General features: G+C 44.9%; 1 protein-coding gene across 1 annotated transcript in view; it reads left to right on the forward strand.

Moving 5' to 3' along the window:
• Nucleotides 1-22,231, forward strand: part of actn1 (actinin, alpha 1) — a 55,023-nt gene extending 32,792 nt beyond the window's left edge. Inside the window, 18 exon segments of the mRNA XM_030116162.1 lie at nt 1,821-1,899; nt 2,540-2,621; nt 4,134-4,219; nt 10,202-10,294; nt 12,004-12,234; nt 13,196-13,214; nt 13,217-13,342; nt 13,496-13,646; nt 13,885-13,993; nt 14,407-14,547; nt 15,115-15,297; nt 15,964-16,098; nt 16,644-16,823; nt 17,984-18,130; nt 19,675-19,755; nt 20,109-20,174; nt 20,393-20,551; nt 21,512-22,231. Of these exon segments, the coding sequence (XP_029972022.1) occupies nt 1,821-1,899; nt 2,540-2,621; nt 4,134-4,219; nt 10,202-10,294; nt 12,004-12,234; nt 13,196-13,214; nt 13,217-13,342; nt 13,496-13,646; nt 13,885-13,993; nt 14,407-14,547; nt 15,115-15,297; nt 15,964-16,098; nt 16,644-16,823; nt 17,984-18,130; nt 19,675-19,755; nt 20,109-20,174; nt 20,393-20,551; nt 21,512-21,670 (2,227 nt within the window). The 3' untranslated portion in view covers nt 21,671-22,231.
• The last annotated feature ends 567 nt before the right edge of the window (nt 22,232-22,798 follow it).

Here is a 22,798-nt window from a genome sequence, read left to right on the forward strand (position 1 = left end):
CCTCGTCTCATATTTGTGTGTCGATTCCCGGGTTTGCTCAGACCTGAGTCTGTGTCACCGGACGCCTCCGCCAGCGCTGAATTATTGAAAGAAGACCACTGTGATCCTCTGATGTGGATGAAAGCCGAGGCGAGGAGAAAGGTGGCGAGGGGGTCACTTGGGGCGATGGTGAAGGTAGAGGTGGGGGGGCGGCGGGGGGGGGGGGGGGGGGGGTGTCACAGCAGACGCCGGTCCTTTGAAGTGGTCGCTCTGTGAGAGATGATAGCCGCACACCTCGTTCAGCAGATGAGAGAAAAGCACTCAAGTGTTCCTACTTTAGGTACGAGAAGCTATAAGTGTCCTTGTGAGAGCTCGTCTCCTGCATTATGGGCTGTTTCCGCGGCCAGCGATGCATTAAAACAGCCGCCTGGCTAATTTGTTTTCTTGCACGGAGAAAATAACAGTAAATCTCCCACAACATGTTAAATTGAAGATGGATATCACGCTGTACTATTTCGTCGCGTTGCATTTAGACACGCTGCCTTCAGAATCAAGGTCTGCGATCAATGAGGGACTGAAGGCCAAAATAAAAAAACACATCTCTCAGGAAGGGAAAAGCAGCATCACTAAGATACAGAAGTGTTAAATTTAGCCGTGATGTACTTCATTTCAATGGGTTTACTCTCTTGGGTAATGCATCTATATTAAGCACAGCTAGTTTATTTCAGCAGCTCTATTTAAGCCGATGAAAGTGGTTTGTTTACAGGTTCATGGAAATGCTTTAGAAAATGTGAATGAATGAGGAAAATCAGACCAATAATTAAAAAGGCTCCTTTTGGGGACTGTTCTCTTTCAGACCTGAGTCTTGCAGCTTTTTCTAAATCTCTTCTATTCCTTTTCTCACAGTTTTGCCTTTTTGTTTGTCTTTTTCACTGTTAATATTCTTCTTTGGAGCCAATCAAAGTAACAGAAACAATATTGTGTTTGTTTTCTACTGTTTCAAGCAGGCCGTTCTCATATAAACAGACCTGATGCTCCTGTCTGCGTGTGATGTTAATTATTCTAATTTTATCTCCTGAAAAATGGATGCGAAAAAGCAGGATGTATTGCAGAGAGCGTGCAGCGAAGCCTGCTTTTTGCAGGGTCTGAGCACATCAGAGCCTCGAGGTTAAACCAGGTGGCAGAGGTCTAAATGAATTCTGTCTTCTGAAGATCTGTCCAGGTTTGGTTTGTTGATGATGATATGAGCAGAACTGATCCAGTTTCCACAGCTTGTTTAGTTTCAGTTTTACTTTTGTATTTCAGAATATTTTTGAATTATTTTCTGGAAACACTTGCCAGAAATGAAGAAAATCCTCAGGAAAGTTAAAGTAAAGCAGTGGTGTAGCACGCCGTGTACAGGGGCGTCCAAGCAGAAATCTGTGTTCCTCTGAACACAGTCCAGACTGAAACAGGTTGTAATTTCCAATTTTGTTGCGGTCCTTGAAAATAATTTGATGGGTCATTTTTTTTGCCAGAGCTCAAAAGACTCACCAAACCCACAGTCTTCTCATCCCGCCACTCTTTACACAAGAGATCAGACTCAATCTTTCTTTAATGGCATCAAAACTATTTGCTTTAGAACAGAAGAAGAAGTGCAGATTAAAGACGGATGCTTGTGGACGGAGTGCTGCTGCGACTCTGGGTTTTGCTACATTAAGCTAATTAAGAGGACAAATGGAGCAAAATGCTTTTGATTAAAGATTAAAGTTCCTTTTATTATTATTTTTTTTTCCCCGCCATCTCATTACATTCCAGCTCTTTTTCACCCTGATTAAGGTTTCTCTCCTTTGTTCCCTCAGCTGGAAAGATGGTTTGGGTTTCTGTGCGCTCATTCATCGACACCGTCCGGAGCTCATCGACTACGGGAAACTGCGCAAGGTGAGCGAAACAGCCCGACAGATGGGAGCCGTCGTACGTTCAAATGCCAAACTGACACACTTAATCTGTGGAAAAGGAGGCAGGGCTCAGTCACTTGGCCTTCTGACCAAATAAGGGGAAAAGCGAAGGGGAGCGTTTCTTCTTACTTTGTGCCAAATATGTTGATGTTTCCTCTTGAGCAATTCATGAATCACTGCGGTGGATACCAGCACTCTGAGTCTCAGCTCAGTGCCACTTCATTAATGAGGCTCTGAATAGCACAACGTCATGCATGTGGTGCAATAACAGCAGCGGAAACTGATCGGTGAATTGTTTTCTCGTTCAGAAATTAAGTCTTTAATTAGGGCATTTTTATCAGCTATAAAATAGAGTGAATTTAACAAACAGCAGCTGACAAATACATTTTCTGTCTGACAGGTAGCTGGATAGACTAACTAACCTGTTATGAAGCCACTTAGCTGTAATGTAGTCGGGATTTATCATCTCCCTCCATGAGCTTTTGTTTTAAGCACCACTTTCCAGAGAAAGAAAAAAAACTTCCCTCTCAGTGAATTTAACCGTCGTGTTTTCTCTTTCCTGAAAATGCCGAATCCGTCCCTCAGTGTAACCTTTCTGTTTCTTCGCCGTGTGCCGCCGACAGGACGATCCCATGACCAACCTCAACACAGCCTTCGACGTGGCGGAGAAGTACTTGGACATCCCCAAGATGCTGGACGCAGAAGGTGAGTGATCCAGGAAAGACACGGCGAAACGAGGATGATGATGATGTGAAAAACAGACTTTGTCTCAAGACCAGAATATACTTTCTCAGAAGTTTCCCTCAAGTCTGAGCGCTCCTGGCGAGGCTGCGTGACAGTACTACCTACAGTCTGGCAGCTGCAGCTGTTTTCTGAAGTTTCCAGCTGTGCTGAGGTGTGACAATAGACCCGCATCCAACTTTTTTTTTTCTCCCATCTTTTTTATTCCGACCACATTCCTGCCTACTGTCCATGTTTCCTGTGGAATTGGACTGAAGCCGTCGATGTCGGCTGCGCTTTAAGATGAACTTTCTTCACAGAACATGTAGCGGTGGGGAAGAAGTTCTGAGCAGGAGTTCAAACTGTCTTTACAGCCTGGATTTTAATCCCTGTTAGTTCAGCTGAAATGAGAGAACTTAACTCGGGGTCCTGGACATTTTCAGATGTGAAGCGATTCAAGGATGTTCACTGGCCAAAGATTTTATTAAAACCATGTGTTTATAACACATTCATCACTGTGAGAAAGGAATCTCTCTTCCTGATGGCATTCAACTCCTATGATTTATTTATTAAACCTTTATTCTCAATAATTAGGTTTTATTCTTAATCTTCACCTTGGTTCCTCATTCCTGACTTTACCCTCTCTCAGTGAATTTATGTTTCTTGTTTGTACGACTCTATTCTAATATTTAAATTCTATTCTGATCCTAATTCTCAACATTAATTTCAATATTTTGATTGTATTCTCTATATTTCTGCTTTTTCTTGATATTCTGGCAATGTTTTTTTAATATTAATTCTCTGCAGTGACTTTGCTTAACATTTTGACATTTTTCTACATATTTCCACTTTATTCTTCTCCATTTGTCTCAATATTACAATCAGAAACACATCGTTGGATGATTGGTGGAAGCAAAATGGTTGAAGTATAAAAACTCAGTTAAAATTGAATTAAAAAAAACTTGGTTTTCCATGTGATACTTGGCAAACTGAAGACAATCACATAAGCATACTTATTTAAAGAGTCATAAAGTGGCCACTGTGTTTTCCATCGTTTCATTCTGAAAATGTTTATGGCCCCGAAGGCTTCACTCCTGCCTCCAGTCGTGTTTTCATATGAATACAGCAGATTTGATCGCTGATCTCCAGCACGACAGCCGCAGCATTTTGTCCATTAGACCATATTTTGTGTTGTTTTTGAAAGAGAGGAAGCTCTAAGAAAACACAGCTTGGCTTCATCAGGTTTCTGAGAGAGGTTTAACTTTCTCTCGAGCAGCTGTGGACGCAGTGGGAAGCTTTTTTCTACTGAATGTAAATACGCCGCTCTTTTACAAATAAATCCAGCCTGTGTGTTTTCAAGTCCGAGCGCCGAAAATCCTCTCTGGACGGCGACACTGTGCGTTTTCCTTTTTTGTGATGAACTCCACTTAACTGCTCTCTCTTCAACGACCCGGACCCTTCCTCCCTCCTCCCTCACCTCCTCTTCCTCCCCTGCAGACATTGTGGGCACTGCCCGTCCGGATGAGAAGGCCATCATGACCTACGTCTCTAGCTTCTACCACGCCTTCTCCGGCGCCCAGAAGGTATCCTGGATGCAGCGTCTCCTTCCTCACCTCCTCCTCCTCCTCCTCACCCGTCTCTCCTGCCTCTGTGTGTCCCCCCCCCCCCTAACAGTGTCCTTCTCTTTTGGCAGTCCTCCTCCAGGCGTCGCTCTCCTTTACTTTCCGCATGGTTTTTAAGGCACCAAATGCATGATGGGACTCCAGAACTGTTCTGAGAAGTGACAAACACAAGTGTGTCTCCAGTCTACCTTGGTGTCACGTCCCCCCCCCCCCCGTCCCTGATTAGGCTTTCCCGACGAGGAGTGGGAGGTGTGGTGAAGTTGATCAGATCTGAATGCTGATGACTGCCGGCGATGCCGGCGCTGGTTGACGCTAATGAGCCTGAAGTGTGGCGCAGAGGGGGGAGACGGGGCCGTTTAAGCAGATGCTTTATGAGTGGCGGCTTGAACTGAGGGTGGGGGAATGAGCGGAATTAAACCCGGCGCTGAGCTGTCGCTTCACGTCGACGGACGTCGCTTCGGTTTCTGTTTCTCCTGGAGAGCACAAGTGTCGTATTGCCTTTTCCACCAAATCACCAAGCGGCGTCTGCGAGTTCGACGGCTATCTGAGAGCCCGGCAGGAAGTCGTGGATTGGGCTGCGCCTCCTCTATCAGTTTGAGGAGCTGCTTGATGAAGCAGCCGTTACGTAAGAGGAGAGATCGTATCGCTACAGCTGTGTTTGAGCAACTCGGAACCAAAATGTTTGGATGAGGAGAGGGTGGAGAGGCGTCGTCCGTCTGGCTGAGAGGAGGCAAACTGCAGCTGGACCGGACCCAGACGAGAGGCAACCGCTCGTTGGCCAAGATCTGACTACCATCATATTGATTGAAGCCCTTTTAAAACAATCAATACATTGTTGCTTGTTTATGTAATGGCAGTCAGATGGTCATTTTATGCATTTTTGAACCAAGTGTGAATTACAATACCTAACTAGCTAATCTTACTGTATTTCACACCCTATTTCTAGGATGTTGTTGATTCGGCTATCAAATGTGGAATGAGAAAAGCTGACTTCTCACGTTAAAACACACAGAAAATCAACGAGATCCAAAGATCGGAGGCTAAAATATCTGGAAATGTTGAGTTAATTTATTTAAAACACTGGGAAACATCCTCAGTGCTAGTAGAGTGGTTTGCACTCTCAGGACCCCGGTTTGATTCTGAGGCCAGATCAGATGTGTGGGGTTCGGATACGTGGGATTTCTCCACGAGTGGTTATTAGTCTTGATGCAGTGGGCGGTCGGCCTGTCTGGGGTGTTTTCGGGTGTTTTGTTTTTGGGCTCGTTTAGAAAACCTAAATACAGACTGAGCCCGTCTTCAGGAAAAGACATTAGTGTGATCGCAGATGAATGGACCTTCACCTCCCACTTCACATGAAATCAAACCATCTCCCCTAAACACAGTCCTGCCCGGGAGGAGACCCAGGTGGACTGGAGGCCTCTTGCGTCTGCTGTTTATGCCCCCTGCTGGCCCCTTTTGTCTCTGCACTCTTTTACTCTTGTGCATTTTTCTCTCCTCTGCCCTCTCTCCTTTCCCTCTGTTCCCCGGGCAGACATCATTAGCACCTTGAGGCCAGATGAGAAGGCCGTCATGACTTATGTGTCGTGTTACTACCACGCGTTCTCAGGCAAACAGAAGGTGAGAAACCAAATGAAACAAAGAGAAAAGTGAGCGACGCCTCCATGTGTTTTTGACTGCTCGTGTGTGATTCTTACAACCATGAATGACAGGATGAGACCTCGGATGCATGTGAAAGGTTTCACTCATTTTTAAGGTGATGCCTCAGTATCTTTAAATATTGACATTTACAGTAGGCACAAGTCGACCTTGAGCTCAGGAATCAGTAGGAAGTCGGTGTGTGTTTGATTGTGCAACCTTGGCTTACACAAGTACAGACGATTGATTTTATAAGGTCGGCGACTGCAGTTTCTACATGTTGCCGTCATAAATCAAATCATCGTCCTGTCGTACATAGAAAGGATGTTTTTGAAGCTTCTCTCAGTGTCATGGAGTGTTTTAGCACTATTAAGACCATTTTTATGATCTGACTATTAACGATAAGTGTTTAGTTTCACTCACAATGTGTCAGTTGTTAAGTTTTTTGCAGCAGGAGGAGAGTTCAAGTTCTCAAGAGTTCAGAGAGACAACAGCGAATGAGATGTGAGGGTCAGGGGAATGCCTTTCCAAGCAGGATTTAGTGGAGTTACAGAGCTCCAAGTTTGTTTTGGAAGGTCGGAAGTCAAGTTTTTAGGAGGGTTTCATCATCAGGATTGTCTATTTTTCAGAAGACATTATGACGACAAGAGATAAATGGAAAGTGGAATCATTAATTGCGTTGTTGAAACACACATTTCAGCTCTGTATTCTGTGCAGTTGTGGTCGCCAAATGATGATCATGGCCATAGACCACAGACGTCCTGAATTAATTCTCAAAGATGTCAAAGATTTCACTACAATAGATAGAAAATGGCATCAAAGCAGGAGTTCGCAGCTTCCTAAAGAAGTTAAATGCTGGACCACCTCCAAATTCTCCATTTACTTACAGACTGAATGTTTCAGTTTGCACATAAGTGTGAGCAGAATGTCGGCCTCTGTTTTAGTTTGGTTTGATCACTTATTTCCTGAAGGCATTGGCAACATGAAGAAATGATCAGATTTTATCCTTGCGTGTCGAAGTCCATCAAAGAGGTCGTTCCCTCCGATTTCAGTACAAACTAAAGCCCACTCTTTACATTTTAGCAGCTAATAGGAAATGAGGCATCGTCCTCTTGGAGGTTTACTGGAGACAGATTATAATCAGAAACTATGCTATAGTGGAAAAGTGCAGCTGTTATGACTGTTTTGATCGATATATATGAAGACATTTTAAATTAAAAACATCTATTTAGAGTAATGCTTCCTCAATGTCTTCGGATCTTAGCAATGTAATCTTCTAATATTCTAAAATGAGGATCAGGAACTCTGCGTGCTGCTTAAAATTACTAGTTCTGAGGTCTGAGTCAGAGCATGTGTGATGTGAACATTAGGGGGGCGCAGTCTGTTCCTCCCACACTTTAAAGCCCCCTGCATGGAGTGTTTTGCAGCCCAAACGGAAAGATGTTTCCTTCAGTGTCTGCAGAGCGACAAGCTGTAAAAATGTTGCTCTATTAACTTTATATATTTACACCATGTTTACAGCTCCCAAGTACCTCCAAATTAGCAGTTTTTGTAGTTTGAGGCATTTACTGAGCAATTTTCTACCCCTGCAGAGGAGAAAAGTTCAGTTTAATAAGGTCAGTGCAGCAGCTGACCAGTCAGGAACAGTGCTGGTTCTCTTTAAACTGCACCGTGCAGGACGGGGTGGGAAATCTGGCTCCTATTAAAACAAGACGCAGCCCAAGAGAAACACACGCTTGCATTTCTGGCATTTTATCTGGGAGCAGATCGGGTGTAAGACATAATTCCATGTGTTGAAGTGATGTGACTTAATGCGTGTTTACCGTGGGCGGCTCCGCGGGGACCGATCGGACTCTCCGCCGCCTTATCGGCCCCTCTTTCAGCAGCATATCGATCTCTGATACGGCGCACAACCCTGTCTCCTCTCACTCTCTCAAAGCCGTGCCAGTGCTGACTAATGACGACTTGTCACGCAAAAAAGGATATCTGTGCTTTAAAACCTTCATTAGCATCCAGTTCTTAATGGAGCTCTTGGTTCTCCGGTAAGTCCGGAAACCGCCGCCGTTTGGCGCCTGGTTTTACAGTCCTGGCATAGATTTAACATAGACAGTGGAGGGTTCACTCTTCCCCCACCTCCTGTTTCTAACACCTCAAATTGCACCATCCAGGGCAAAAAATGTACCCGTAAACACCATCACGCTCTCTTTGCCCTCCTGGAGGAGACTCAAGTGCCAATCTTCAGATTAACCACACTAAGGAAAGGCTCCAGCGTGTGCTGCAAATATACAAATATGTGTTATAATCATAGTTTACAGTTGATCATGGTTACAGAAAAGACTAATCCTCTATTTTACCTTCGTGAACCTGAATAAAGTGTCTATTTTTAACTATTTGAAAAAACACATAATTATAGTTAAACACCACAGCGTTTACAGAAGACGTGTTCTGTGTGAGCGGAGAAACACAAACATTTTAACATCAAATTACTCTAAAATATTATATACTTTATTCAAAATATCCTATCCTGTCATGTCAAACAGGACTTGGTAACAGAACTTTTCACAGACTCAACTCCTAAACCAGTAATAATATCGCAAAATTTCAAAAAACTGCAATCAAATGGAGACATTGCACCTTTCATCATCCATGTACTTCTAATCACAGCAGCGCCAAAGACTTCTGGACTAGGAACAGATGAGATGTCATGTTTGAGCTGTTCATCTCCGTCACAGAGAAAAAATATCCAGTAACTGACCGAAAAACTGGCCAAAACACTCAGATGATGCACATTGTTGGACGCCACAAATTGAAATAAATCAAATTGATAAGAGTGTCACGAAATTCATTTAGGAATGTGGTCTGTCATGACTGCTCATGTTGACATTATAAGAACTAACATTGTTTTGAAAACTAGTAACTCCATGACTAGTTGGTTCATGGGCCAAGGTTCATGTAAGTTCAACGATTTTTTTCAGTTTCTTTCGAAAATTTTCAAAACGTGTTTGTGGTTTTATCATGAGGCAGACGAAATGCTTTAAAGGTGTTGAAATGCTTAACAGAGTGGGATTAGTGTCTCTTTTTATAACTTCAGTACAAAAGAAGACACACAAACCGTGCGCTGGCGTCACTTTTCCCTTAGTAATCACCCCTGCGGCGCTCGGAGCCTCCTGCGTCTGATGTCAGGACAGAGTAATTCATGAAATTGGTCCTGGCTGTCAGGACTTGCAGTAAACAGGCCCAGCGTGCAAACATTTGCTCACAGAAGCGAGACCTGCACATCCCGGCTCTCCTTTTAAGGCAGCTGCTGGTCGTTTGCCCCCGGAGCGCGTCTGCGACCGAGCCAACTTTCCCCTGTGATCTCCCAACAAAAGAGGCTGGAAGCGGGATGCCGGCCTCTGAGCGATGAAACGAGGGTGGCCCTCTCCAGAGGGACACCGCTGCCGTCCCCTTCTGCCATGTCCTCGTCCGTCGTTCTGAAATGCTCATTGAAAAACCTGCTCGGACATTTCCCGCTCTGCAGGTGAAGCCTGCCGCATACTTCCTGCATGCCGCTCAAACCTCTGCTCACATCTTTTCTGTGAAAATCTGTAAACTTTCTGGGTGCACCGACTCCACGTCGCCATGGAAACGCTGCTTCACTCGCTCACTTCGCACGTTTTTGGATCCCCTGATGAAGACTGACGGGCCGCGGTGAAGGGCTCTCCTCCCCTCACCCGGAGCTTCACTCCTCATTCCACCCCCCCCCCCCCCCCCCCCCCCCCTGTCGAAGCTCTTCACGTGCGGGGGTAACACCCCGTCCGCCGCTGTTCTATAAAAAGACGGCGGTGCAGAGAGGAAGGTGCCCTTACACCTGACGGCAGCTACAGCCTGATACGTCCTTGTCGCAGCTCCCTGACTCCCTGACTCGTCACGTTTTCCCTCCAGAGTCCTTCTTACTGGGGGAAAAAAAAAAATAAAGATTTTATCGTTAGTCATCGTGCCTTTCGGTCAGATTTCTCAGTCCATCACACACGCTCAGACATTGTTGCAGGGACATCATCAGGCTGTAGCCGCTCTTATTTCACTCGCTCGCAGCGTTGTTGCTGATCTATTGCTTCATTCCTGAAAATGAGTCATTTGGGAAATCTTGGGAATGTTTCTGTGGGCAGAGAAGATGAATGGATGCAGTAAAACAGCAGAAACACCTCCGACACGTCGCAGTCGTTCTCCAGGTTCACTCACTGATATGCATGAAGTGGATGAGCGGAGGAGCAGCGAGGCTGGAAATGTGATTCTCACGCCGTTTCTCCCCTCGCCCTCGTCATCCAGGCGGAGACGGCGGCCAACAGGATCTGCAAGGTGCTGGCCGTCAACCAAGAGAACGAGCAGCTGATGGAGGACTATGAGAAGCTGGCCAGCGATGTGAGCACGCCCCACTCTTTCCCTCTTCCCTCCTCCTGCCCCCGCACATCCTCGACCCGACCTCGCTCCCTCTCACCCGGTTTAGAGCCGCGGCCCCGCCTCCCCCCCCCCCCCCCCCCCCGGGGGTGTCTGTGCTCTGTGCAGGTGTAAAAGTGGTCAGTTAGGATCAAAACAACCAACAATTAAGAGTTTTGTACAATGGAAATACCACGTTAATCATTTTTATCAACCACATCCAGTATTTTGCATGTTTTATTTCATTTACAGCAGATTTACAACCATCAGGTTTTTGAAGTTGTAACATGAAAGCATGGATCAATAAATGCACAGTATGATCAACTTCTGATTCATCACAGTTTAATTGTCAGTGGCCAAAGTTCAGAGAATAGTATTACATTTCAAGATTAATTAAAAACATATTCAGTACGATCCTGCAAAAGCAGATAGATCACATATTTCAAAAAAATGTGTTTATTTAGTTGTTTGCGGTTTTGACACATGAAGTTAGCCGTTGCCTTCTGCTTCCTGTGTTTATGCTGAGCTAAATCACACCAAGCTGTGGCTTCCTGTTTTAAAGACTTGCATGACAAAGTCAAAATGTAATGCTTTCAATATGTTTATGAAGCTAAATGAATCTTAGTTTGAACTTTCTGAATCTTTTCAACATTTAAAAGCAGTAATCTGCACAACAAAGCTAAAATGAAATATTTTTACTGTTTATGCTCAGTTAATTGATCCCCATCTTTACATTTCTTTATTTTGTTAAGACTTAAAACGTAAAATGAAGTGCCTAAAATATCACAAATAATTCCTAGCTATGGTTTTTTAGGGCGATATAATGATTTCTAGGTGGAAAATTGAAATCAAACTGAGGTAAACAAACAATATTTTGATTTTTTGAACTCCGCAAATTATTACACTAATAAAATGTGGCAGGTTCGGTTACAGAAGTATAGAATAGATTGAAGATTGAAACATTTATGTAAAATTGCATTATCTAATCAGATCTGATCCCCTTAGGTTATCATTATTAAGATTCGCAGTTAACAAAAGCAAGAATTCTCCTAAAAAGCCCTTTGTTCATCACTTTCATATCTCTGTTAAAACACACACGTGTTCTTGAGTTGTTTTTCAGCTTTCTTGACGACTATAACCTTTGACAAGTATCATGAAAGAAGTCAAAAGAAAAATTAAGAACGGTTCTTTGAAGTCTAAGATATCACGGTGCTGATTTTAGTAGGTTTTCTTCTACAAGCATTTCAAAAAAAGCTGTAATTTCCATGATATTAAAAAACTTCCTGAAATATTAATTTGGTCTGAGCTCACAGGCTATAATTATCTGCTTGTGAGAAAGGATAGATTGTAGATATTGGACAGTGATCATGAAAATTCTACCAGTAATAAGTGAATAAAACATGCAAATTTACTTCAAAAATGCACAAAATGTTCCTAAATGTACATTTAGTTGGAATATATTCAGTTAGCTAACTTGCTCTGTGCTCTTTTTCCACACATCAATCACATCCACCGCACCTCATTTATTTCCTCTCTCCACCTTCATCTGCCGTTCCTCTTTAATACGCATGGTTCTCCTTCACCTCGCCGTTCCCTCTGCCATCATGGTCATGCTCCTTCCCATCCTCTTTCTCTCTCTCACACACACACACACACACACACACACACTTGCCCACTCACACCCGACACCCCAGCTGCTGGAGTGGATCCGTCGCACCATCCCCTGGCTGGAGAACCGGATGCCGGAGAACACCATGCAGGCCATGCAGCAGAAGCTGGAGGACTTCCGAGACTACCGCCGCCTCCACAAGCCGCCCAAGGTGCAGGAGAAGTGCCAACTGGAGATCAACTTCAACACCCTGCAGACCAAGCTGCGGCTCAGCAACAGGCCCGCCTTCATGCCCTCCGAGGGAAAGATGGTGTCGGTAGGTCCACGTCCGCCCGTCGGAGCACACACTCGCACACGGAGAATCCATAACCGCCGAGAAAAGTGTGAGAAATGAGCGTTTTTGCCCTCCAGCGTGTGTCCAGCTGCACTAAAGGTCAACTCAGCAACCGTGTCAATGAAGTTTTGTGCCGTAATATTTTTGTCTCGTGTTCATCTCCTCTCCTCTCGTCTTCCTCCGTTTACCCATCCTCCTCTACATAGAATGTGAATTATGGCATTTTCGACAGCTACTGTATAAAATTCCTTCTGCGTCAAAAGGTAAACTACATATAGTTTACCTGTCACAGTTTACGCTCGATAAGCTAAAGCCGACGATTCCTCTTTTAGTCGTAGAGTGTTTGAGAGTGTCTGCAATGAATTCTAGTTCTCGATTATGTGGAAGTTCCAGAATGTTTCTGGAGTTCTGGAACGTGTGACAGTTCCAGGATGTAGAGCTGTGAAACTCACAGGGTTCTACAACGTGTTAGCAGAGTGAGAACTCTGGAATATTTCAGTTTTACGATAGGTGACAGCTCTTGAATTTTCAGGAGTTCTTTCAGAATCAGCAAGAGTCCCAGAATTAGAGAGCATTAAAAATGTCTTGAATTCTTCTCAAGAACACAAAGATTTTCAAGTATCAGTAGTACTTTAAAAGTCAAAGTACACGTTTGTTCTCGCTTCTCCTCATCCTCGGGTAACGCCATAAAGCGTCTCCACCATCAGATCACAGGAACTCCGGAACAAGTGACTGTGACCAAACAGGCACCTGTAGATATGGAGAAGGCACAAATCGAGCTGAAAGCAAAACACATTGATCAAGAAACAAACATGTTCTGTATTTGACGGATACCTTGGATCAACACCAGCTGTTTTTATTGACCGCCGGGTAGATTCTCTTCTTCCTTCTGTTCCTCTGTGGTGAGAAAATGTTTTCAGATGTGTCCTTTCACCTGGCGCAGGACATCAACAACGCGTGGGGAACCTGGAGGGAGCAGAGAAAGGTTATGAGGAGTGGCTCCTCAATGAGATCCGCAGGCTGGAACGACTCGACCACCTGGCAGAGAAGTTCCGCCAGAAAGCCGCCATCCATGAAGCCTGGACTGAAGGTACTGGAGGCCGAGCCGAGGGAGGCTGAGAGGTTCTGGAACATGTTTCCATGTTGAAATGTGACGTGCTGAACGCAGCTGCTTTTCACATTGAGCTCAGGGTCGGGCTGGCGGTTTCCTCACTGCTGCTTTCTCCTGTGTCTCCCTCTGCAGGTAAAGAGGAGATGCTGCAGAAGCGGGACTACGAGACGGCCTCTCTCTCCGAGATCAAGGCCCTGCTGAAGAAACACGAGGCCTTCGAGAGCGACCTGGCTGCACACCAGGACCGAGTGGAGCAGATCGCAGCCATCGCGCAGGAGCTGAAGTGAGACGTGAAAAAAACACCTTTGACTTATCGATACTTGGTCTGTTCTCCTGCTGAAGTAGCTTTTAATCATCATTCAGAGGAGATTAATTTAAATATTCTGCAGTAACAGAGTTATAGACCAGAGAAGTTATTCAAACTGGACAAACGGACACAAAGCAGGAACTGAACGTTGAGTTAAATGTGTGTATTGTTGTTAATAATAATGACCGCTTTGTGTTGTGGCTGTGTGCTTCAGTGAGCTGGACTACTACGACTCTCCCAGTGTGAACGCTCGCTGCCAGCGGATCTGCGACCAGTGGGACGCCCTGGGAGCTCTGACCCAGAAACGCAGCGAGGCCCTGCAGGTGACGGCGCTACAGAGACCCCTGAGGGACAAAAAGCCCCGCGTCCCGCAGGGGAGCCCGAGTCTGAACCCTCTGATCGCGCTCACTTCACACTCCTGACTCCTAAATTCCCTCCGTCCTGCTTCAAGGCTGCTGAGAGCAGAAGTAATTTTATATTTAGAGATGAAAGCGCTCTTTCAAACAGTGAGGGGCGGTTAAGCCGCCATGTGATTTTTAGGATTCTCGCTGGCCTTGAAAATCCTTTAAGGTTTGGAGATTTTATTTTGAAAAAAAAAAGATAACCCCTCAAATCCATCTGTGAGCGATCATGAATAAAATGTGAAAATTTTAACCTTTGGGAAAAACTTTAAAGCTGATCGAAAAGCCTGTGAGCTTATCAGTTACGCCGGTTTTTTTCCCCCCCTCTTTAACAGAGAACCGAGAAGCTTCTGGAAACCATCGACCAGCTGTACCTTGAGTTTGCCAAAAGAGCGGCTCCGTTCAACAACTGGATGGAGGGCGCCATGGAGGACCTGCAGGACACCTTCATCGTCCACACCATCGAGGAAATCCAGGTGAGAGAGCAAGACCTCCAAGAAAAACTTTAAAGAGCATCTCCAACATGTGTTTCACTGAGGAGGGATTGGAGGACGGTATTGGTCATTTCTTAGTACATTTTCATGGTAAAATAAACAAGACGATATTCATGTTGTATATAATCAGAACTGAAGCTTACTGTGAGGGTTGACACTGTTCGGTACGACCCTGCTAAGGTGAAATTTCCTCCATCTTTCTCGTGTAATTTCGTTTCATCCTCATTTAACCTCCATGCAACTGCAACTCATTGAAGTCGGCTCGGTTTTGTTCATTTTGGACAGACTTTCATTTTCTCATCAACTCAGATCAAAAAAACAAAACTTTACCTCAAAATAACAGAATTTAAGACGGACAGAATGTTGCCGATGCAGATGAACACTGCTGTGTGTTTGCAGTGTATCAGATCACACAGCGAACTCGGATAATCAAATTGAGCTTTCAAGAAGAGGAAGAAAGCTGATCCTCTTCCAGATGTAAACTTTTTTTTTGTGTGTGTGTGTGTGTGTGTGTGTGTGTGTGTGTGTGTGTGTGTGTGTGTGTGTCAGGGATTAAGCACAGCCCACGAGCAGTTCAAAGCCACGCTGCCGGAGGCCGACAAGGAGCGCCAGGCCATCCTGGGCATCCACAATGAGATTGCCAAAATCGTGCAGACCTACCACGTGAACATGGCCGGCACAAACCCGTACACCACCATCAACCCGCAGGAGATCAACGCCAAGTGGGACAAGGTGAGAGCGCCCGCTCAGATCCGCCCTCGTCACGCGCACAAACGTGTCTGTTTGGCGTCTCGTGGTGTTTCTGCGCTGTGAGGGATTTCGCCAGCTTCTCACCAGCCGCCCAACAGAGCAAGAAGAGGCTCTGAATGAAGCAAAACATCGTAAATATTTAAAGTCCAGGGACACGCAGGAGGCAGAGACAGGCACCGGGGAGGGGAGAGCTTGTTTTATGGTCTTTATTCCTTTTAATGTTTCACCAACTGTGCATTTTATTAGATTTATCAGATTACACAGGACAATGAGACTGTATGGATTTATGCCAGGAGATAAAGCTCCAGGTGTGTCGGAAATGCTTTTCTCTTTTATGTCATGCTGTAACTGTAGTCCTGCAGAAATTCAACCTGCCTCTCCTCGTTTGAAAGAGTGACACCTCCAGCTTCATGCCGAACAAACTGCAGCTCCTGCTGCTGCTGGAGCGAAACTGCCAAAGAGCATTTCACAGGATGTATGTGCAACAGCAGATCGACTATTGCAAAGGGTGTCAAACATTAGGCCCGTGGGCCATAAACACAACAGAACACCGAGACCTGAGCTGAGATTCCAGTGATGCTGTCGAAAGGTGTTGCCCGGGTTGTTGCATGTTGGGAGTTTGACTCCTCCTCCTGGGACTCGCCGCAGGTCCGGCAGCTGGTGCCGCAGCGCGACCAGGCTCTGATCGAGGAGCACGCCCGGCAGCAGAACAACGAGCGTCTGCGCAGACAGTTCGCCAACCAGGCCAACGTCATCGGGCCCTGGATCCAGACCAAGATGGAGGTCAGTGCCAGTCAAACGGCCGGGTTACAGAGGTCACTGCCAGGCCGGCGCTCGCCGCCCCGCGGCGCCGCGGCGCCGCAGCGGGAACATCTCTCTGTTCAGTTCAGAGCTCGTAAATCACTCTTTTTTCCTTCGTTGGAGGTTTAGTATCAAGAACTTCAAAACTATGAATGCTTTGACTGCTATGACTGAAGTGATGCATCATCTAGTTGTTTTCTCTGAAGTTTGGGAGAAAGGTTTTTAGAAACTAAAAACGATTCATCTTCAAGTTAAAAACATAACTTTTTTTTGGTCATCTTAATAGATCCTTATGTAATGTTCAGTATTCTACATTATAATGATACACTTTATTGTTCTGATAGAGATGTCATTTTTTTTAGCTGATGCAAATGCACAAAGTATCTCAATTTCACACTTTAAAAACTAAAATCTCATCCTCTCCTTATGAAGCACAAAGTAAAGCTCACAAGTAACACTCACAGCAAAAACTATGAAGTGCATGATGGACGCCGTTCCACTCAAAGCACGTCTTGTCTTGCCTGCAGGAGATCGGCCGCATCTCCATCGAGATGCACGGCACGCTGGAGGACCAGCTGACGCACCTCCGCCAGTACGAGAAGAGCATCGTCAACTACAAGCCAAAGATCGACCAGCTGGAGGGAGACCACCAGCTCATCCAGGAAGCCCTCATCTTCGACAACAAGCACACCAACTACACCATGGAGGTAAACCGCGGGGGATCCCCGCCGTGCTCTCAATCAGCTCATCTGAAATGATCACTGAGGAGATCTGTGTTGACTTTTCAGGAATTTCAATTAATTTCAAATAATTTAAGTGATCCTCAATGCTCTTTACAGGCAGTATTTTTCTTCGATGGCTGAAAATAGTCCTCAGACAAAGAGCTGTTTATCTCCAGCAGTAAACAAATATCTTCATGATCAATTCTGCCGTCTGCTACTGATAATTCCTTTCAGTGCCAATTGATTGTTTCTTATTATGGACGCTTATTGTCTGTAGAGATTGTTTATTGAGGGCTGAATACATTTTCTCATCTCAGCTCAGCTGTTTTAATATTTATAAGGCTGCCCTGCAGCAGAAAATAGTTCTCATAAAAAGCACCATTTTACTTCTGTGAAAGTAGTTTCTAAAAGTTTTTGAAGTTGAAGAACTCCAGCCCCCAGCCGATTGACTGAGAAGACCAGCTTGTTTAGTTTTTGAAGGATTTTCTCTTCAAATATAACAAGTAGTCCAAAACATCTGCCCTGCAAGCTGAAGCAAACACTTTATTTATTATTTCGTTTTAAGTGATTTATCACTTCAGGGTGGTAAATATTTTAATTATCTTGACTTCTGTTTGGTCTTTGAAATGTTTGAAAAGTCTGGCAAATGACGAATCGTCTTATTTTGGCTAAACCAAGACAACATGTACTAAAAGATGCACAATACGCACATTTTCACATTTGGGAAGCTGGAATAAAAACAATATGAGAGATACTATACAATATGATAGAAATGCTTCATTAATCCCAGAACACAGAGAATAAACAGAAGTTTCAAGAAAACAGGAAAAAATTAAATAAGTAATAATGAATATTAATATATACAAGGCTAAGTGGTGACTGGAACAAGAATATAGAATAGAATTAACAGAAAAAACGCAACAAACACACGTAGAAAGAGATTGTTTGATTGTCCAATCAAGTGTCAACTAATTATTTTGTCAATCTAGTGATCGATTTTGACTACATTTTGACTGTTTAAAGTGTTTCTTCCAGACCAGGATGTTCATGAACGATTAGATTCATCCCAGTGAATAAAGCAGAAATCGTGGATATCCGGGTTTGACATCCCAGCTGAAACTGTGTTCCCCCCCCCCCCTGTGCAGCACATCCGGGTGGGCTGGGAGCAGCTCCTCACCACCATCGCTCGCACCATCAACGAGATCGAGAACCAGATCCTGACGCGAGACGCCAAGGGGATCAGCCAGGAGCAGCTCAACGAGTTCCGGGCGTCCTTCAACCACTTCGACAGGGTCAGTACTCACAGCCGGGGTGGGAGGGGGGGGCGTGGGGGGAGGGGGTCAGTGGAGGTCCGTAGGGAAGAGATTTTACATCCGTACCACCTGTGGAATCACAAGTTTGTCTTTTGCACGTAGAAACGGCTCCAGAAAGAGCAAAGGAGTCGAGGTGAGACTGTGAAGTGTGTGTGTGTGTGTGTGTGTGTGTGTGTGTGTGTGTGTGTGTGTGTGTGTGTGTGTGTGTGTGTTAGGCTGTTGAAGCCCTGACATGCGGCCTGACGTGTGTTTAACCATGATTTCAGTTGGATTTAGGACTTCAGTGAAGTAAAGCATCCAGAAAATCTGCAGATTAATTCATTTGTTCACACGACAACGAAGAGAAACAAGCAGGTGAAAAATCAGCTGTAGATATTTTCCCATTGATGGACACTTCTGTAACTCTGCTCTTTGTTTAAACCCCCCCCCCTGCCTCCGGAGCGCCGTGTTTACACCGGGGCATTCACGTCAGGAGCAGCAAAAGCACCAATTATGGACGAGGTTTTATTTAGCCTCCTCTTCATCCTTCCCGCTCCTCCAGTGTGTCCTCATACATTCTTCCAGAGCTGCTGTGACGTTAATCAATGCGTCAGATCAATCGTCAGACCTCGAAAGACCTTCCTTTTGTTTCATGCAATAAGACTCTTGAACTCCACAGATATTCTTCTGCACAGCCAAATCTGAAATCCACCATCTGATCAGACCAAGATCAATTTCCCTGAAACATTAATTCCAGGAACAGAATCATTCAGTTTGCAGTGAAGTCAATAAATAGATGCACGGAAATAACTTGCAGACCTTTTAATAAAATCAGAATCTCTGTTCTTCACAGCTGAGATGTGGACGATGATCTCCACTGCAGTGTGTGAAGTCGGCTTTCTATTCACACATATGGTGTAATTTAAGGTTATTAACTCAATTACAGAATTGAAAACATTTTATGAATTTACTGAACTTACTTAATATTAAAGTGTTTTTTAGGGGCTTTCTGGATGACATGAGGGGTGGAGGTGGGGGCTGATTGGACCCCCCCCCCGCCTCCAGACTCCATGTAAGGGTTTAATGCAGCATGTAGCTCTGTGATTACTTTGAAAATGTTTTGTTTTGTTCCTGAGAGGAATATATTTTTGTGTCGTTGAGTACACGTGCCATCGACGATATGAATAACCCCCCCACGAGGCCCCCCCCCACCACAGTCTGCCTGCCACACTGCACTTTAACCCTCTGACTGAATGCCCTCACCCAGCGACCGGGTCCTAATCAATATGCACTGTGTTCTCTGTCTCTCTCATGCATGGCCCTCTCCTGTCACCCCCCCTCACCCCCCCGTGCATGGTGCACCCCCATCACCACCACCACCACCTCCTCCTTCTCCACAACCTTTCCTTACCACACCACCCGCCCCCTCCACCCCCACCCCCTCACTCCCCCCCATCACTGACCCCGCTGTATGTGTTGCTGCATGGCCTGTGGCCCCCCCCCGACGCCTGGCCTGGCCTGGCTCTGGCCCCCCCACACCCCAGGACCACTCGGGCACTCTGGGCGCGGAGGAGTTCAAGGCCTGCCTGATCAGTCTGGGCTTCGATATCGCCAACGATGCACAGGTACTTCAACGCGCCGCGCCGAGCGGAGCGAGGTTTAACCCGTTTCTTCTTCTTTTTTTTCCTTTCTTTTCTTTTGCACTCTTTCTCCTCCGTCCCTCCTCTCCTACCCTCGTCTCTACTTCTGCTTCTGAATCTCCTGATTTTTCCTCACCTCGCAACATCCACGTTTATGGATTGTTGTGGATTTCCTCCTTAATTCGACTCTTTACACTTCTTCACATGACTTCCTCTGCTGCCCTCTGCTCCTCCTCCTCTTCCTCCTCCTCTTCCTCCTCCTCTTCCTCCTCCTCTTCCTCCTCCTCTGCTCCTCCTCTGCTCCTCCTGCTTTCGTTCGTCCTTCGCTGACCTTGTAGAAGAGAACAGGAATCATGGATGCTGAAGACTTCAAAACCTGCCTTATCTCCATGGGTTACAACCTGGTAAAGCCATGAGCACTCCTCAAGTATGATTGTTCATTTATGATTAATCCAACCAGTCGGAAATGGTAATAAATATATTTTCTTCACCATGTAAAGCACCGGATGCACTGTAACGCTTTCATATTTCACTCAGATGATGCATTCTTTAAGTTGCTTTCGTTAGTAGACCGTGGTTGAAGCATTTCTGTGGTTTCACTCCTGCTCTCTGCTCCCTTCAGGGTGAAAACGAGTTCTCCCGCATCATGAGCATAGTGGATCCCAACAGGATGGGCATCGTCACCTTCCAGGCCTTCATCGACTTCATGTCCCGCGAGACGGCCGACACGGACACCGCCGACCAGGTCATGGCCTCCTTCAAGGTCCTGGCAGGGGATAAGGTTTGTAGCCGTGCTCTCTTAATCAGAGAAAACTCAGCCGCACACACAGATTTTCATCAAATACATTTAATCTTAATAAATTAATGCTTAATAAACTTAAAAGAAAATATGTCAAGCTGAAAAAAAAAAAATCATCATTTGGAAGAATTCACTTTTTCTAACTTTTTTCAGACTTAAAAAAAATTAAATACAACAAACTATGCAGTTTTTTTCTTATCTTTAATAAGAATTATTGTGACATTAACAAGATGTACTGAGTTCTAGGTATTATTTCCCTTACTTTGCTTCCCTGTAAACCAATTTATGAAGAATAAAACAAAAAAGGAAAGAACAACCTGTTTAGTTTATGTGTGAAAAGGTCAAATTTGAATATGTTTTGCTGCTTGCATTAAATTACAGAGAAAAAAAACTTTTCTACATCCTTAGTGGTTTAGTGGTTAGTGAGATGTTCCCCGGTTCAAGAAGTGTGTGGAGGTTTTGTGATGTTAGTGTATGTTACACAGTGTTAATGTAACAAAATCACAACGCGTTGACATTGATAGTTGTTTTTTCTTATACTGTATGTCAACTTTTTCTGTTATATATTCTAATTTGTCAGGCTTACGACTGATGTCTTGTGGCCCTTTGCATCAATGAAAAATTGAGAGAAAAACTCTGAAAGCTAGACAGTGTGTTCATTTGGTGAAAACAAATCTCCTGTTTGACAGAAAGAAATGCTGCAGAAAGCAACATAATTTCACCAAACTGATCAACCCAATACCAACTTCATGATTCGTATTTCTAGCTTCCTTTATGGCATTTATAGCTGATATTTACAATACTGTGCAATACTTTTAGACAGCGTGGTGAAGTGTGTTTGTTAAAGGATGCAGAACCTTGGTCAGCCCGGAGCATGACTCTTGACCCCTGCTGACCCCCCTTTTCATGTTTCTCTGCTTTGCGCCCCTCTCTCCTCTTCAGAACTACATCCTGGCCGACGAGCTCCGCCGGGAGCTTCCTCCGGACCAGGCCGAGTACTGCATCGCCCGCATGGCCCCTTACACCGGGCCGGACGGCGTGCCCGGGGCCCTCGACTACATGTCCTTCTCCACCGCTCTGTACGGGGAGAGCGACCTCTGAACTCTGTGTCAGGCGTCCTGACTCGGGACCACCGGCCCTCCCGCTCTGATCACCGCCACGTCCTCCAGACTGCCCCGGCACCACACTCGCAGTCCTACTACGCTCATTTTTTTGTATGTCTCTGGCCTTATCTTTTTTTCTTTTTCTTTTTTTTTTTTTGTCATCATCTGCCCCCCTCCCTCGCCCCCCATGCTCCCCCTCCCTCCCTCCCTCCTCCCTCCCACCTGTCCACCCTCTTCACCCCCCCTTCACTGTCTGTACTCGCTTCCCACGCCACGCAGCAGCTCTCCAGGTTTACAAAGAGGGAGAGAGAAAAAAATGTTTGTTTCTGTTTTTATTTTCTTGTTGTCATTGTTTTTTTTCTTCATAAAAATGAATAAAGTTAACATATTTTATTATACTGAACAAAAAAAAGGTATTTTTCTTCACCTGATTGAAATTAAGAGACAAAAATTGTAATAAAGAAAAATTGATATACTTCCTCCTCTAATTCTCTGATTGCTGCAGGGATCACGACTGCTTCTGTTTGTGGTGCTTTTACATTTTCACTTGGTGCTTTTAGCTTATATCATAAAAATCTGTTTGGATACTTAAATTATAAGGGAAAGGTGCAAACTCAGGTATAAACTTAACAACTGCTCCACCAAATACAAAACAGTGGTGATTGCACAGATTTTCTACCTTCTTTCCTCATGAATTATGTGTTGCTAAGTTCCTCATTTATGTCAGTAAACTCTGATTATGGTGAGATGAGTATACAGGTGCCTTCAGAAATGTCTTTTAGATTGCCACCAATAAAGGCGATGGAACCCTTAGCAGGCTTCTGATTGGATGAAACATCACAGTGAAGCCAAATACTGTTGCACAGGTCCACTCACCACATACAAGACTTGTCCCGAGTAATAACTTTCTCAAGTGATCAGTCCAGTCCTGAAATCAACTCTGAAACACAAAAGGAGCCAAGGCAGAGGGGCTAAAACGGCTGTGATGTTTGGTAGTATCAATAAGAAGCTCAGCTACTATACTAGTAAGAGGCAGGAGGAAGAAATTTATTGATGTTAATCAAGAGTTAAAGGGATACTTCAACATTTTGGCAAATTGGCCCATTTAGTGCAATTCCTTAGTGAT

The sequence above is a fragment of the Salarias fasciatus genome, chromosome 19 (assembly GCF_902148845.1).
Source record: "Salarias fasciatus chromosome 19, fSalaFa1.1, whole genome shotgun sequence".
Taxonomy (NCBI): Eukaryota; Metazoa; Chordata; class Actinopteri; order Blenniiformes; family Blenniidae; genus Salarias; species Salarias fasciatus.